Below are 17587 nucleotides of genomic sequence, written 5' to 3'. Positions count from 1 at the left end.
GCTGACGGCGCGCGGCCGACCGCCAGCCTTGGGTTTCGGGATTACCGAGTTGCCCGGGCTCGGTCCGGGCGGAGCCTCGTCCTGGCCATCTGAATCCAACTACCCTTCCTCTAGGTTGCCGATGTTCTGCGTCTCTTTCCACAAATGCGCCTGCATCCCCAGATACGACTTTCTATATAATACTATCGCAGTTCCCTAAGACTACCGATATCAGACCGAGCCGGCCCTCTTTCAGAAAACCGAGCCTTCCGCTGGTTTATGCGTTCTTTGGTTTGCCAGAAGCTTAAGTTAGAAAAGGAAAGCCCCGTGGAGAAATGATTCGGGGCTCCTGTCCTTCCCTGCATCTAACTAGAAAAAACAAGGCACGGGCTGAGACACCTGCCCGGTCACCGTTCTGGGCTGTCTTAGACCACCTAGGAAACGGCCGGAACACCCAAGATATTAGCTATCCTCTCGATAACGCCACCGTGAGCGATTAACGGATACGACACCCGAAAAAACACCGAGGTCACTGCACCTCCAAAGTTCATGCCGAGACAGTAATCACAGACGCCCTCTTAGAACGCTAAGAAGGCTCACTATAGCACCTCTGGGCGACTTCTTCTCCGCTGTCTGTAAAGGGTGAGCGGGGAAGAAACCGAGAAGTCTTTTCCAAGCAATGCTGGACTTGTGCCTCTGAAGAAGTCAGGGCACGATCCCCGCCTCCCGCCCAAGGCGGGAGGTGGAGACGAACCCCTCTGTCCGTGGAAACGGCGGTCGAAGTCCGAGGCAAAGCGTGGAGCGTGGCGGGAGGGCCCCGATTCCCCGTTCGGGAATCAGACCTCCGAGCTGTCGCCGCTGCAGGGGGGTGAGGCCACCGTGGGCTCGCCGTTCCCAGAACCCCCCGGGGCTCCCTTCGGCCCGGACGCCGCCCGGCGCTTCAAGGACCAAACCGCCGCCACGAGCGAGCAGAGGGCGAGCAGCCCGGCCGCCCCGGCCCCCGCCGCCGTGCCGACCCCGGGGCCGCCGTCGCTCGGCCCCCCGGGGGTCACGCGGCCCAGAGGGGCGTCCCGAGGGGCCGCCTGCTTCTTGCTGGAGCGGTCCAGGGCTATGTGCTGGATGTTGGTCCCCCTGCTGTTTTCGGCGCCGATCTCCTGGGCGAGGCGGGGAGGGTCTCTGACCTCCCTCCTCCGGCGGCCGCGCGTGGGGGAGCCCGCGGTCCCGTGACCCAGCAGGGAGTGGTACTGCAGCTCGGCGCTCCTCTTCCCGATGGCTCGGTTGGCACTCCCTTTCGACCTGACGGTGTATATGGTGTGGACGTACCACTCGCGCCCGACGGAGACCTAGAAAACACATCGTTCAGCTGGGCCTGAGCCAACTGCCGCTGCTGTAAAAACAGCCTGGCAGCCGCCGCTCCAGGTCCCCGGGAAGCGAGGAGATCAGAGGAGACACCGACTCGCATTCTAAAATGGGAGGGAGTAACGGCATTTCATCCCTGTGTTGCAGATGAGGAAAATGACGCACAGGGAAGTTAAGGGATTCGGCCACGGTCGTCGAGCAGGCGAGTGGTGGAGCCGGGATTAGAGTCCACCACCGTCATCATCGATGGTATTTACTGAACACTTATTATGTACAGAACACTGTCCCAAGAGCTTGGGAGAGTACCACGGAGGAGAAGCAGCGTGGCTTAGTGGAGAGATCACGGGCTTGGGAGTCAGAGATCGTGGGTCCCAATCCCGGCTCTGCCTCTTGTAAGCTGTGTGACTTTGGGCAAGTCACTTACCTTCTCTGTGCCTCAGTTATCTCATCTGTAAAATGGGGTGAAGACTGTGAGCCCCACTTGGGACAACCTGATTACCTTGTATCTACCCCAGCGCTTAGAACAGGGCTCGGCACATAGTGAGCGCTTAACAAATACCATCGTTATTTATTATTATTATTATTATTATTATTATTATTACATTATCCCTGCCCTCAAGGACAGGACTCCCGGGCCCATGCTCTTTCCAGGAGGCCACAATGCCTCAACACTTAAATATTATTTTCCTCCTCCCAGAAGCCTTCCGCAACTGGCCGTCAAAGAAGCCCAAATCCCCCCTAGTTGGGATTGGGATGGTGGGGAGCAGAACGGACTACGCTCCAGCCTCGGTCGGGGACCCACCCAACCTCCGATGGGATCTAACTTTAGCTTATTTCCGGCCCGGGCACCGGGACCGAAGCCCACGATGATGGGCGGTGAAGTGATCGGGAACAGTAGGAATTAGAAATAGGGCAGAGAGTGTTTGGCGAAATAAGGTCAGAGCTCCGGCGGACTGAGCAGGGCCGGTGGTGAGTGCTGAGCGGGGCCCACTGACACAGCCATCCCTTAACCCCTCCTCCCCCGCCCCCCGCTTCATAACCCCGACTCCTCAGCTGCTCACCTGAAAGAGGGGCGTTGAGTCCACTTTAAATCCATCCGATCCTGGCTGTTTAACTAAGAGCACTGCTTCGGGGTCATCGACGGCAAGTTTCGCATTAAAGAGGATGTTTCCAAAATTGGTGTCTTGGGTCTCGGGTTGAGCTTTGTCCTAAGGGGAGAAAAATGACTGAGGGGGCGCCCGATGCTGCCTGCAGGGAGCATTGAGTGGCGCGCAGCCCCGAGCGGGTCCTGGAAGCCCTGGGTGAAAAGCCGCCCAGAGCAACCCAACGAGAAAAGGGACACGTGGTAAACTACGGCTATGGACGTCACCACACATAGATATGCACACAACAGAACAGGGCCCGTCGTATCTATCGTGCAGGTCACAGTTCATAGTTTTGCAGGGAGACGGCGGACTGGATTGGTGGGGCCCGGATTCTTGCCCCCTTGCCCGCCGTGTGCCCTCGGGAGAAGTCCGCTGAGCCTCTCCGGACTTGAGTTTCCTCATCTGTAAAATGGGGGCTAAGATCCCTGCTCTCCCTCCCTCTTAGATCATGGGTCCTTCGTGAGTCAGGGTCTGGGTCTGATCTGCTCATCTTGCGTCCACCACAGGGCTTGGCATAGAGTAAGTGCTTCGTGAATACCATCGTCACCATCATATGTAGTCCCGGTCCCGGTCACGAGTCACCGTCCTGGGCCGTCTCAGACCTCCTAGCAAACAGCCGGAATAGCCAAGGTATCAGCTGTCCTCTCGATAAGGCCACTGTGAACAATTCACGGGTACGGCCCCCGAAAAGGACAGAGAGGTCGCTGCACCTCCGAAGTTCCCGCCAATGTAGCGATCACAGATCGCTCAGATTTTCTCGGGCTGCAAGAGTTGCGGAGGCTTCCTTCGAACACCCATTAACGGCCGTGCAAGGGACCGGGAGATGAAGCTCCCGACGGCTAACACGCCCATCAGAGAGGGGGTAGAAGGGGAGGGATGGAGGCGTTCAAGATCTTCCCCCACAAACACCGGTCCCTTCGCAAGCGAACGTAAGGGAGAAGCTGCCGGGTGAGACGCGGGATCCGACGGGGAGCCGACGGAGGCGGGGAGCTGGCCCCGGCCTGAGGGTCTTCCCGACCGTGGGGCTTACCACGATCTTGAACCTGTACAGGAGGGAGGGGGAGTCAGCCAGGCAGCCGTATTCGGCGCCGGCCGGGTTGTACTTGGGGACGTAGCCGTCGGCCCCGGTGCAGAGGAAGACCTTCTCGATGCTGCAGTAGAAGGAATCTCCCAGGTTCTGGACCGGATCTACCATAACCCGCCCGTAAATCACATCGCCTAAAAAGAGACAGGGAGCACCGTGGAGACGTGGCGCCGTGACTCCCCTCGGCCCCCGTCCGGCGATGAGCCGCCTCGGGTCTAACTCGGGGGGCTGGTCGTGGCCACTCTCCTCGGCGGCAGATAATAGTGATGATAATATCAGTAATTGTGGCATTTACTAAGCAGTTACTATGTTCATTCATTCAATTATATTTATTGAGCGCTTACTGTGTGCAGAGCACTTGGGAGACTACAGCACAACAATTAAGAGACGCATTCTCTACCAGGAGGCACTCTCTAAGCACCAGTGATCACGATGATGAGGATATTGAAAAGTAAAATGAAAACAGTGACTCGGAAGGCTTATGTGAGGCCGCGCTGATCGCCGCGGAGCCAAGAGGAGGCGTAAAATTCCTCCGGTGACACGAGCCCGAGAGACGACTCTGCCGTGTGAACGGGCCAAGAAAGGGGCGTGCCTCCATCTCCCCCAAAACCCATCTGCCCAGTAACAACCCCTCCCGAGTCAGACTCGGAGAAGAGTCATGTGGCGGCTTACCTTCGGAGAAGGCCACGTCGCTTTCGTGTCCAAAGCCCATGGATCCGTCCGACAGCCAAAGAGCCTTTTTGGAGAGGAGGAACATCTGCGTGTTGAGGCTGAACTCTGCCGCCACTGGATCGCTGACCTAAGACAGATCGCAAAAAGCCTTTTAACGCGCACATGGAAGTCCACACCACGGCACCTCGCCCAGAGCCTAGCGTACAATGAGCGCTTAACGAATACCACGGTCATCCTTATCATCACCTCAACGGAAAGAGTATTCGTCAAAAGGAGAAAACGGCAAATCCCTTAGGGCCTTACCTGTTGGAACCGGATATCCAGGTCGAACTCGATTGGCTCTCGGGGGTTACAGATGACTGGGATGCTGAACTCTTGCTGAGGAGCGGTCGTGCAGGCGATGAGCTTTACTGTGTAAGTCCCGGAATAGTCTCGAACCTAAGAGAAGAGAGAGGTTTCAATCAGTTGCCATCTGGTCAAGTTCGGTGGGGGTCGATAGCATCAGGAAATCCACAGTACAACCCCGAGTAACTGTGACGAAAGAGTAAAAGGGTCCTCCAGAAACAGGGGGAGAGTTCCTGGAATTTAGGGCAACATATAAACATAGGGACAAACCCCAGATGACATAATTACAAGATGGAGAAAGACTACCAGGCAGAAATTCAGCAGAAAAAGATCCGGGGCTCACAGGGGACCACCAGAGGTCTATGCCTCCGCACTGTCATGCTGCTGTGTAAGTCACAGGCCAGAGTCTGTCAGAGAAGGACAGTTTACTTCTGCTCTCTCTACCGACTGCTCGGCGTTTAGATAAAGCTCTGGGTCTGGTTTTGACCACAGTGTTGTCAAAAGGAGGTAGGGAAACTGGAGAGCAACCCAGAAAATGGAGTGAACAAAATGAGAGAAACAGAAAAGGGGCCCACTGAGGACAGACTGGTCGACCAGGCAACTGGGGTTGTTTGGTCCGGAGACGGACACGGACGGTCAGCTGAATCACTGAGGATTTGTGGGTCGGGGGTCCAGATGGTGTATTACAGCACTTTCACGTCGTTCACCTCATCCTCTCCTTACGATATCCCTATAAGGTAGGGGAGCGGCAGGTCCTATTCTCCCCATTTTACAGACGAGGAAACCAAGGGCCAGAGACGTTAAATTACTTGCCCAGGGTCACACGGCAGGCCGGGGCAGAGTCGGAACTAGAACCCAGGTCTCGTGGCTCTTGACACCCAGTGAGCCCACGATCCCGTCTGGAGCCGACGGCGGACCCAGCCGGGGGCCGGGCTTGGCAACGTACCGCAAAGTCTGATACGAAGCTCCACTGCTGCGTCGGCTGGTGGTACGTCGGGTCGCTCCTCACGAGGTGGAGGGAGAAGGTCAGGCCCGGGTGGTCGGTGGAAGTGATCGTAGAACTCGCGACGGACGCTAGAAAGATGCAGATTGGACACGGTAAACCAGGCGCACTGCTTGAAAGCCTCGCAGCCCTAGAAGCTTTTCAAGCTCGATTTGCTTGGATCCATCCCGGCACCAGGCACATCGTGAGCGCTTAAGAAATACCATCATTATTAAGGGATCCAGAAGCTGCAGCGTAAACATGAGACCCGCTCCTTTCCCCCGCGCTCATTCACGAACTGCATTTCCTATCAACAGGGAGGGCAGTCCGGGAGGGCTGTCGCCATACTGTTTCTCCAGGAATCATCTCTTTCCTCAAGGAGACAGAACCCCAGGCCGGAGGGACTCCAGCTCCACGGGAGCAGTGGTGAAAATATAATTCCACTTGAAACATCTTTCAGTTTGCATAATGTGCACTGCCAGTCCCCGGAGAGTCAGCAAGTTAAAAACTCATTTATGAAAGCATCCCCCGTAGCGGGTCTGTTGTTCATACAGCGTGTAGCCGATTGCTCTTTTTTTCCCCGCAACGAGGCGCTCTCCACGAAAGCGCTTCGGCCAAATGACCTTACCGGGATGCGACAGCAAGAACAAACCGTGGAACCGAGCCTCGGTCTTGAAGTTCACCACCAGACGCCCTTCTTCGCTGATCCTCATGCTGGTGGGGAAGAGGGATCCTGGCCGGGGGAGGAACAGACGGTAGCGCGGGTTGGCTGGACGGTGGCGGCGGGACCCGACTGGGATTCTCACCGAGCCGGGGGAACCCCTACGAGTCGCAAACCGCTAAGGGCTTCCGCGTCTTCACCCAACAGAGGATGGCGGGCCGGGGGGCGGCCCGGCCGCCACGATCTGACTCAGTGACTCCTGGAGGACATTCTGCTCTCTTGGCAGGGGAGAAGGGGTCATCGGTCCCTCGTCCCCGTCGGCTTGAGCAGGGGAAGAAGAATAACTCCCCTCTGCACCCCCAACTCCCCGCCCGCCTCACAGGAACAGGCGGCAGTGAGGAGGGCCGGGAATGTTCCCGAGGGCCCCCTTGGAGAAGAATGAGGGGGGTCCACGTCGGGGGGCCTCTCGGGTCTTGTATCTACCCCAGTGCTTAGAACAGTGCATGGCACACAGTAAGTGCTTAGCAAATATAATTATCATTACTGCTCTGCACGCAGTAAGAGCTCAGTAAATACGATGTACTGATTGATCGACTACCGGGCTCCCCGAGGGCTGGGCCCAGAGCTGGCATTCCAGCCCCTTGGCCGCCCGACGGGTGGGGTGGACGGAGGGGCCTCGGGGGTCGACGACGGGGGCCCCCCCGGCGAACCTTGGAGCTCGGCTTGGGGCGGGCTGCCGATTCCGTCCGTCCACAGGATGGCGGTGTCGTACACGAAAGTGAGCCGGAGCTCCGACTGCAGGTCCAGGTGCTGCCAGCCGCCGGCCCCCGCCGGGGAGTGGAAAACGTAGGACACGTAGAGGGGGACTCGCAGGGTGACGTAGGACTGCACGAGGTTGAGGACCTAGGGACAGGAGAGAGACGGCTCGGGAAGACCCGCCCCCCTTCAAAAAACCAAAACACCTGACGGGGCCGCCCTGGACGCTCACGTCGCGTTTCCTGCCGCTAGAACGCATTAGCCGTGTTCTTGAAGAGAACTTCTTGTATTTATCGTGATTATGTGGTCTTGTTTTTGTCCATCTGCTTCCCCGATCGGACTGTGAGCCCGTCACTGGGCAGGGATTGTCTCTATCCGTTGCCGAATTGCCCATTCCAAGCGCTTAGTACAGTGCTCTGCACATAGTGAGCGCGCAATAAATACTAATGAACGAATGAATTGTAGGAAAATCGCATTATAAGAACCATCGGTTCAGCGGAAATTTGCGGTGGCCTGGCAGAAAGAGCACGGGACTGGAAGTCAGGACACTGGGGTTCTAAGCCCGGTTCCTCCACTTTCTCCAGAATCAGCAAGTCCACCTTCCCGGGGGAGGGCGTCAACAGAGGGGGGATTTGGACAGCAGCGTAGAAGCAGCATGGCCTAGTGGATAGAGCCCAGGTGTGGGAGTCAGAAGGACCTGGGTTCTAATCCCGACTCCGCCGCTTGTCTGCTCTGTGATCTTGGGCAAGTCACTTCACTTCGGGGCCTCAGTTACCTCATCTGCAAAACGGGGATTAAGACTGTGAGCCCCACACGGGACTTGGACCGTGTTCAAACTGTCACACGGTTAAGTACTTAACAAATACCATTAGAAGTAGGGGGGCTCTGGGAGTAAGAACGGAGGAGCGTAAGAGATCCGCACCACCAAACTGATATTAAGACATAAACAACTAAGCTGTTTGATTTCTATCCGCTTAGTCGCCGTCAATTTCCAAATTCAGTTCTGCAGGAAAAGCTTTCGGCAGTAGAGGTCTTCCCCCCGGGAACATACTTTCCTAAGGGGTAGACTACCAACATTTAGTAAATGATCTTGAAATGCCCGTTTATTATTCCTGAAGTACAGTACAAATGATTAAGTGAACTACAATCCATCTACTACAGGTAATTAAGACGAACATTTCTTCAATGGATTTAATAAATCACCAAGGGTTTTCGGGTTTTTTTCACTTAATACATTTAGGTAATTGATTTCCTAATACATGTCCTAGGTGCCAAGAAAAAGTTTGGCCAGCATCTTTATCCATCCATCTCACCGCTTTCGGACACGTTGCGGGGAGAAAACACGGATAGTTCACTCCCTGGAAAATCCCAGCTGCGCTGGCGCCCTCCCCGAGAAGCTTGGATTCGCTGATTCTGGGGAGCCCCGGCGGGCTTTTCTGGAGGGGAATCAAAGTTTTTTCTCCTTCACCTGTTCTCTGTAGCTTTCCTGGCCTTCCACTGAATCTACAAAGCCTCTATTCCTGGACCATTCAAGGGCTGACATGGAGCCATATTAGATTCCCAAACATCCAGAAGAGCCACCAATTAGCAGTCAGCATGTCTTCTGGAGGTTTTCCTGAATTCATTTTTCTTCTCTCCGGGTCATAGCCTCCCACCTGCCACCTTGGCTCTTTGGTGCCAGGGGATGGCAGGGGGCCAGGATGGCCAAAGGTGAAGTGGAATGTCAGGCTGAATGAAAACAGGGGAAAAAAACCTGCCGAAATGGCAGAGCCTCATTTTTGCCTTGACCACCCAGCTGATGCTCTTGTGTCTATTGGAATTTTGTAAAGAGGGTTTTTGACCTTTCGTGATTCAAGAGAAAGAAAAGAGAAGAATCTGGGAGAGGGGGAGGAATCACGGGTGCACTCTCGGTCCATGAAGAAAGGGAAGAATCTATTCCTTTTTTTGCAATGTCTACGGACACACACTATTTAATTGGCCTTGGGGAGAAATAATCTTCCGCCCCTACAGCTGCTCTTAACTTCACTGCTTAAAACTGCTAGGTGGCTGAAGCCAAATTCACAACGATGGTACTTATTAAATGCTTACTCTGAACAAGCACTGTACTAAGCGCTGAGGTACATACAAGATAATCAGGTCAGACACAGTCCCTGTCCCACATGGCATTCACGGTCTAAGATGGAGGGAGGAGGACAGATATCCCCACTTTTACAGATGAGGAAACTGAGGCCCAGAAAAGTTAAGTGCTTTCCCCAAATGCCAATAGCAGGCAAGTGGCAGAGATGGGACTAGAACCCAGGTCTCCTGACACCCAGTCCTGTGATCTTTCCACCAGATCAGACTGTCCCTAATTCCCTGACATCTAGGTTAAAATGAGTAGGTGAGATTTGAAACACACACCCCCTTTAGATCACTGCTAGAAACATCCAATTTCATAGAGCACAAAACCCAGGTCCTCGGCACTGTTCAATCACAGTCTCTTCCAACTACCAATTGGCACATTAAAAAATAAATTAATGTATTCTCCGTCGCATTATTTTTGGCAAAGGCTCAGTTAAATTTGATGGAGTTAATATAATTTGTTTCAACGGTAATTTGCTTAAGCTACTGTGCCAAGTTCTGTAATGGATTGGAACAAGGAAAGTCATTTCCACAAAGAACTTGGCTGGAAATACATGGAAATGCTCAAATGCCCCAATTTCCTGCATACAAGCTTCCTGTAATACCTATAGGAAAGAAACCAAAACTCTGTTCTGCTACATAACAGGAAAACCCAAGCTGACAAGTTTGCTAAAGCCTGTCTATTTTTGGTGAACGTCTCTGTTGCTCTTAAATAATTAAATTTCAGTTTTCTTAGAAGTTCAAAAATCAAATAGATCTAAATGGGTAACTTTTCACTCTTCTTGATTGAGTGATTAAATAGTCTACCCTCTCCTGTGGCCTCTGAACCCCCAAGTTTTTTCATAAAGTCTTCTCATTCTGTGCTTCCAGACCTAAATGGGGTCGGGAATGAAGAGAGTCCAGATACAAATAAAGGAAAAACAGGAGGTGGACAACAAAAGGGAGATGGGAGGGGATTTCAGACCAGGGTGGGGACGGGAACATCCTCTAGGAAGCTATTCACACTCCAGCCCACTCCTCTGGCCTGAACGGGCAGCGGGAGCCGGGTAGGAGAGCAAGATGTGAGGGGGCAGAGGCCTCTCGGACTCCCTTTGATCAGTGCATTAGCGGGAAGAGTGGTAGCGAATTTAATCCTTTTGGGGCAGCCAACCCCAAAGCAAGGGCAGGGGCTGCTAGTTTTCTCCAGGAGGCAGAGAATTGTTGGCAGGAAGAGGGACGACGTGGACAACCTCACGGGCGGTAAACTCAATGATTAATGAATCAATGCTACTTATTGAGCACTTACCGTGTATGGAGCACTTTACTAAGTGCTTGGGAGTGTATGATATAACAATACAACAGACTTGGTAGACATGTTCCCCGTCCACAATGAGCTTACAGTCTAGAGGATATTTCTAAATGAATGAAGTCCCTCTAGAATGTAAGCTCGTTGTTCCTGCTTCTCTAATGATGTTCTAACCAAAAGGTGTAGTTAGCCAAAATGAGAGAGAGAGAGAGAGAGAGAGGAGAGAAAGGAGAGAGAGAGAGAGAGAATATATATACATAAGGACCTCTGGAAAAGGTTCTTGAGGAGGAGGACGGGCTTTTTGAGAAACGGAATTAGTACTCCTATTATTCCATCGTCAGGTGGAGGACATGATTATCGGAGTCGGTTAACCTGATTAATTTGTACCACTCCAGAGCTTAGAACAGGTGCTTGGCACATAGTTAAGTGTTTAACAAGTACCATTGGGTTGAGCGCAGAGAGTAAATGTAGCTAGGTGAAGAGCAAGCCCGGGGTAACTTTACTCTGAGCAGGCGGCAAGGAGCCGAGCAGAGGTGGGGCAGGCCTTTAACCTTCTCACTCTGCCTCGTCCTCACCTGTCCACCGTCGACCCCGGCCCATGTCCTACCTCTGGCCTGGAACACCCTTCCTCCTCAAATCTGCCAAACAGTCACACTTCCCCTCTTCAGAGCCCTACTGAAAGCTCACCTCCTCCAAGAGGCCTTCTCAGACTAAACCCCCCTTTTCCTCAGCTCCCCCTCCCCCCTCCCGACTCGCTCCCTTTGCTCTATCCCACTCCCGCAGCACTTGTGTATATAAAATATCTATAATTCTATTTATTTACATTAATCCCCGTTCACTTGTTTCGATGCAGCTATATCTATAATTCTATTTATATTAATGCCTGCTTACTTGTTTTTATGTGTCTATATCTATACTTCTATTTATACCGATGCGATTATTGCCCGTTTACTTGTTTTGATGTCTGTCTCCCCCCTTCTAGATTGTAAACCTGTTGTGGGCAGGTACCGTCTCTACTTATTGCTGAACTGTACTTTCCAAGCGCTTAGAACGGTGCTCTGCACGCCGTAAGCGCTCATTACATACAACCGAATGAATGAACTGTACCTGTCCATCCGTCCCAATGGTGCCTCCGCAGTCGGCGAGGAGTTCCGACATGTCGTAATGGCTGACGAACTCCCACAGACAGGCCTCCAGGTTCAGGTTGCGATAGAATCGCAGGGTCCGGGTGCCCCTCATCGCCGAGCTGTACTGGTAGGGGGAAGTCTCGCCGATCACCGCGGCGTTTTTGGTGGTGTTGGTCAAGAAGCCGTGGTGCGTCCTCACTTCGGTATAATCCAACAGGTTGGAGCATCTGTGATTCCCCACCCTCGTCCCATCAGGACTGAGGGTCAGTTCGAAGTTGGACAGTTCTCTCGTGGAGATGACTGGAAGCATGCCTGCAATAACCACAACGACGGCATTTACTGAGCGCTCGCTACGTGCCAAGTACTGTACTAAGCCCAGGGTAGATACGAGATGATCGGGTCGGATATAGTCCCTGACCCACATGGGGGTTCACTGTCTACTGGGGAGGGAGAACAGATATTGTATCCCCATTTTACCGATGATGAGACTGAGGCACAGAGAAATGAAATGACTTGCAGTCAAGTGGCAGAGCCGGGATTAGAACCCAGGTCCTCTGACTCCCAGGGCCGTGTTCTTTCCACTAGGCCACACTCTTCCTGTGTAGACACACTTTAATACCTATGGGCAGAGCATTTCACATTTGCCCAGCATTTCAAAATCACTCAGTAACGCTTCCACTGTCCTCGGAAGATGGCTAGGGGATGGCTGTGTAGCTAAACTCGGGGGAATTTAGATAGAAAAACAGCTGTCAGTTCACCCGGGACAGGGTTTTGCCCATAGAGGATGGACAATAGATGTCACTGGACAGTTCAGTTTCCCATCATAAATGGTAGGAGAGAGTGCCCAACACTAAATTCAAATTTAAAATTAATCAAGTACCCCTGGATTTGGGGGCGCTTTTGGAGTTTGGAGACCCAAGCAATACTCGGGGGGAGCGGGACAAGACTTTAGGTCCCAATTAGTTTCAAACTCCTCTTCCAACAGGAAAAGAGAACCAAAAGGAGTTCACCACCATTCTAAATCCCCTTGCATTTCTCAGTCCGATTTAGGAGGAAAGTAAGGCAAATGTCTTGATTGATGTAAATATGAAGACGGGCTTGGAAGGCCCAGGTTACAAGACGTCAACCGCACGTTAAAGACATATGCTCAGATACTTATCTCAAGTTCCCAAGTGCTCGCTGAATGCCTAAGGCCACGTCTACATTTGTTGAGTCTTACGCAAGATTCTCAAGAAATGCAATAGGCTCCGTGGTACTGTTGGAAGGAGGAAATGCCGGACAGATGCTAGACCGGGCCTGCCGCTAACCCCACCCAATTCCTGAAGCGCAGCGGCAACGCGGGGCTCCAAACGTGGGACCGAAGGCCCGGGGTCAAATGCTAATTGAAAAGCAGTCCCGTCGGTTGGCAAACTGAGGCGATATTTTGGGTGTGGATCCCTTGGGCTGTTCAACCAACCGAAAGAGCCCCAGGAAACCAAAGCACGTGCGTCAGACGCCACGCTTTACCCTACCGTCGACGTGCGGCAGTGTGACGGTGAGCTTGATGAGATTGGCGAAGTCTGGATCTTCCTGGCCGGTGTACCGCAATTTGGCTGAGAACGGCTCTGCACCGACGACCCCGGGCACACGAGGAGGACAGAGACCTAGAGGAAAGAAGGGAAAAACAATGGATACTGTGTTCTCGGGAGGGCGGGGTGGGGGGGGAATCGAAGCTGAGGCTCCAGATCTCAGGCGCCTTTATGAAGTGGCAGCTCCTATTCGCCTATTACAGACTTTGAAAAGGGGAAGAATGGAAATGGAGAATGACTGACTGATGGATTGACTGAACGACCTATCTCACTGTCCCTCCCTCCGAGCATAATGTGGCCACTGTCAGGGACGAGGGGACCGCAGGGCTGGTTGGATCCAAAACCAGCATGTCTTGGGCCTCTGTTGCCCTACTAAATGCATAATGGATTCGATTACCTTCCTCTTTGCTCATCGTCACGATGGGACTCATGAGCTCCAGGCCTTCGTTTCCGTCGGCGTTCACAGCCCGCGCGGCACACTGCACCCGGGAGCCGGCTTGGAAGTAAACGGAGTCCAGAGTGATCATTTTGGAGGAAGTGAAAAACGTGTCAAAGTCCACCTCTCTCATGGGACTGGTCACCCCGTCGGGGCCGGTGGGAGCACTGACCAGCCAGCGGTACCGGGTCCAAGTGTCGTTGATGCTCTCGCTCACACAGATGGAGCCCGTCTTGTCGAAGTCGGGATATTTCGGATTGCAGGCCTGGGGGGAAAGCACGCCGACAACACCGAGGAGGGGTTATACAGGCCGACGCGATACATTTCCTAGCTTCGAGAGCAAACCCTGATACGTCCTACAGACTTTGGGCCTTTATTTTCAGCTCGAGACGTCAATCGGAAAATTCTAATCTGCCGACATTTCCTCCTGCCGGGACTGGACGCCTTTTCTGTCACCCCTAAGTCTACCGGATGCCGATCGGGTTAAAGGCATTACACCTCAATTCTTCACTCACCGTAATACAGACGACAGGGTAGCCGGACACGGGACCACTACTGTCTATGGCTCCGGATGCATCATCGTAGAGAAGAAGGGACACGACCAGGGGGGTGGATGGGAAGGTGACGTCTGCCATGCTGTTCATTTCTTCAATGTACACAATGGCCTTGGTAGCCTGGAAGGCAAACAGAAATCTCAGGAAATTCTGGTCACGTTAACTGCTGGGTTGATGTCTCCCAAAGGTGTCTTTCTGGTAATGATAGTCAAGATCTTTTGAACAATGCTGAAAGACATTACTGTCCCTTCATTATTGTTATTATTACTATGACACTACACATTATAGAAATTCTTCAATTATTACTATTAACAGTAACAATAATTGCAGTATTTGTACTGTAATAATTTATCTTCTTATTAATAATGAACTTGAAGTAATAATAATAACAATAGTAATAGCACCATTTGTTAAGCGTTTACTATGTTACAGGCCCTGTATTAAGCGCTGGGATAGACACAAGCACATTGGGTTGGACTCAGTCCCTGCCCCATATGAGGCTCACAGTCTTACTCCCCATTTTACAGATGAGGTAACAGTCACAGAGAAGTTAAGTGACTTGCCCAAGGTCACTAGGCAGACAAGTGGCAGAACTAGGAATAAAACCCATATCCTTTTGATTCCTAGGCCCATGCTCTATTCACTAGGCCATGCTGCAGAAAATGTTCAATGGCAAATAATAATAATAAAATATTAATAACTGTGGTAGCACTGGGGTAGATACAATACAATCAGATCAGAATGAGTTCCTGTCCCATATGGAGGAGAAGGGCAATCTCTCTCAGGAAAGCAGCATGGTCTAAGTGGAAAAAATTCAGGACTGGGAATTAGTAGACCTGGGTTCTAATCCAGCTCTCCCACTTGCCAAAAGTATGACTTGGGACAAGTTACTTACCTTCTCTGGGCCTCAGTTTCCACATCTGTAAAATGTAGGGTAAGTAGCTGTTCTCCCTCCCCCTTAGGCTGATAGCCCCGTGTGAGACACAGAATGTCTCCAAACTGATTGTAATTGTACCTATTCTGGTGCTTAGCACACAGCAGGCACTTAAAATATCCCAATTATTATTACTATTTTAACTTGGACTGATCCATACAGCACTTGGGAAGTTCAATAAAGGGAAGTGTAGATTCAATTCTTTCTTTCAAGTCCTCAAACTTAAGCTCTACGTCTCAAATTCATAAAGAGTTCATCTGGATATATTTGTTCGGGGGATGGTTCTGCCATTTGCCAGTCACCAATCCACTCACCTGGGTCTCTGCTACCATGTTTTCATCAGGCTTCAGGTGCACCGTGAAGGCCTCCCGCATCTCTCTGACCCCGTCAAAAAGAATTTCAACTTCAACAACGTGTTGGGTCTCACCTTCCTTAAACTCAATATCTAGAAAGGGAAGATCACAGCGATAAAGGTTTCGCGTGAGCTGTAGGACAAGCTACAAGTTCCCTGAAGTGGGCGAAAGGAGGCACAAACCCATATAAATAAGATTCCAAAAAAGAAAGAAAAAAAAAATCAAAGCTTTCTTGCTCCTAAAATGTCCTAACCTGACTTTACCATTTGGGAAATTTTTTTGTTGTTGTTTTTTTTAAGCCAGGTGCTGGTCTAAAGAATTTGAGGGTCATCTGAATTTGGAAACAAGCTGACACTTCAGTCCGATGGGTTTCTCCTCCAAGCCAGGAAAAGGATTAGCCACCTAGTCCATATTAGTGTCATGAGATTCCTTAGAGAGACATCAATGGCACTTCGTCATTAAAATTCACTTTGTCCTTCAGGCTCTTAAAACCAACCTTCCCAAATTCAACCCATAAGTGATCATGGTTGGGTGGTTTGGGTGGTGGGGTTGGGGGGTTGGGGGGAGAAAGCGGGCAGGCAGGGCCGGGGCCATCAGGGGTAAAGATTTCTGACCAGGGATCAACTCAGGGCATCCAAAGGCTGAATCGGGCAGAAAGCGACCATTTTGGATCATTTCAGGTCGGATGGGAAACTCTCAGATCTCTTCAGAGACCTGGGATGGGCGAGCCTGGTTAAGGTTCCACCTTAAATGAACCCGTCATCCCTCTTGTGTTAAAATAAGGTAGATTGGACCATCCCCACCCAGTCATCGCGATGTTACAGATGGTTGAGGCTTCGCCCTAACGATACTCTTTTTAGGACAACCAAAAGCCATAATGTGCAAACCCACCCACGGGGACTTAATGGATTCGAAAGGCCAGGAACAGCAGCCCATTTGGTGTCAGGAATTTTATTTCCTGGCCAGTAAGGCAATTACAACGACAGCAGCACGATCTTCACGGGGCTCCAAAGCCCACGAACTCCGCTTACCTTCCGACACGGGATGGTAGTCTTCTCCAGACGTGGCCGAACCATCCTTTGTGTGGACTCGGACCACGGAGACCTTGGAAGTGTCTCCGAGACGGACCACCGGAATCCTGACAACCACCAACTGGTTTGGTTCTCTGGGCTCGCCGACACTGAACTTGGCCTCTCCCAACTTAATGATGGCTCCTGAAACGGCAGGGAACGGGTTTCCGTTAGCGGGTTCCGGCCCTGGAGGTTCAGGTGCCTCCGGAGAACGGGACGAGGCATCTTACTGTCGGCGTCGTCCCGGATCTTGATCAGGGTTTCGTTGTGCTCCCCAACCGAGGCCCCGAAGGGAGAGTCGCTCCTCGGCGTTCCGAGCACCAGCCGTAGCTCCTCCTCCTCCTCGTGGATCGGGTCGTCCACGATCACCAGGGGGCAGGGCTTCTCTGTCTCACCTGGAATCGGGAGAAAGACGGGGGGGGGGGGGGGGGGGGGGGGGGGGGGGGCGGGCGGTGATCAGTCGACTGATTTCGCTGGGCTCAGAAGGCTCGCTGCTAAACCTCGCCCCTTTGGAAGCGGCGAGCAATGCCTCCAATGCAAGGTTTAGTTGACTGCTAATAAGAAGGGGGAGAAGCCTCAAGTCGTCATCATTAACAGTATTTCTTGAGTGCTTACTGAGGGCAAATCACTGTACTAAGCGATTGGGAGAGTACCATCTAACAGAACTGGTAGACGAGTCCCCTTTCCACAATGATCTTACGGTCTAGATGGGGAGAGAGACATTAATATAAATCCTGAGACCTAAATATAAATGACCCCTATGGCATCTCTCACTTTGATTCTGGGCAAGGGCAGCTGTGCAATTTTCTAGGGCCAGCACAATTCAGGAAAATGGGCCTGTTTGACAAGGAATTAAGTTAATGGTCAGACGGCCCAATAGGCAGAACCAAGCCTTGCCGAATGACCCTGGACAAGTCACGTGACTTCTCTTGCCTCAGCCTCCCTATAAAACCATGTCAAAACTGCCTTCCTCTCCAGGCGGAATGGGGGAAGAGAAGCAGTGTGGCCTAGTGGATAGAGCCCGGGCTTAGGAGTCAGAAGGACCTGGGTGCTAATCCCAGCTCTGCCACATGTCTGCTGTGTAACCTTGGGCAAGTCACTTCATTTCTCAGGGCCTCAATTACCTCCTCTGTAAAATGGGGATTAAGAGAATGAG

General features: G+C 52.1%; 1 protein-coding gene across 3 annotated transcripts in view; it reads right to left on the bottom strand.

The window, feature by feature from the left end:
- Positions 1-229: 229 nt before the first annotated feature.
- The window catches only part of FREM2 (FRAS1 related extracellular matrix 2), a 73330-nt gene continuing 55972 nt past the window's right edge, over positions 230-17587 (bottom strand). Inside the window, exons 10-24 of one of the 3 annotated variants that reach the window (XM_029048099.2) lie at positions 16662-16826; positions 16393-16575; positions 15323-15453; positions 14036-14194; positions 13482-13785; positions 13028-13159; positions 11497-11828; positions 6938-7130; positions 6195-6299; positions 5531-5658; positions 4543-4677; positions 4240-4366; positions 3514-3701; positions 2400-2546; positions 230-1322 (exon numbers count right to left, since the gene is read on the bottom strand). In XM_029048099.2, coding sequence (XP_028903932.1) covers positions 816-1322; positions 2400-2546; positions 3514-3701; positions 4240-4366; positions 4543-4677; positions 5531-5658; positions 6195-6299; positions 6938-7130; positions 11497-11828; positions 13028-13159; positions 13482-13785; positions 14036-14194; positions 15323-15453; positions 16393-16575; positions 16662-16826 — 2936 coding nt within the window. In that variant the 3' untranslated portion in view covers positions 230-815. Of the gene's footprint in view, positions 1323-2399; positions 2547-3513; positions 3702-4239; positions 4367-4542; positions 4678-5530; positions 5659-6194; positions 6300-6937; positions 7131-11496; positions 11829-13027; positions 13160-13481; positions 13786-14035; positions 14195-15322; positions 15454-16392; positions 16576-16661; positions 16827-17587 lie in introns of those variants that run through there. The other 2 variants (XM_039914900.1, XR_003753904.2) reach the window with 2 other exon arrangements.

This window comes from Ornithorhynchus anatinus, chromosome 20 (assembly GCF_004115215.2).
Source record: "Ornithorhynchus anatinus isolate Pmale09 chromosome 20, mOrnAna1.pri.v4, whole genome shotgun sequence".
NCBI lineage: Eukaryota > Metazoa > Chordata > Mammalia > Monotremata > Ornithorhynchidae > Ornithorhynchus > Ornithorhynchus anatinus.
This window is presented reverse-complemented; position numbering and strand designations above follow the sequence as displayed.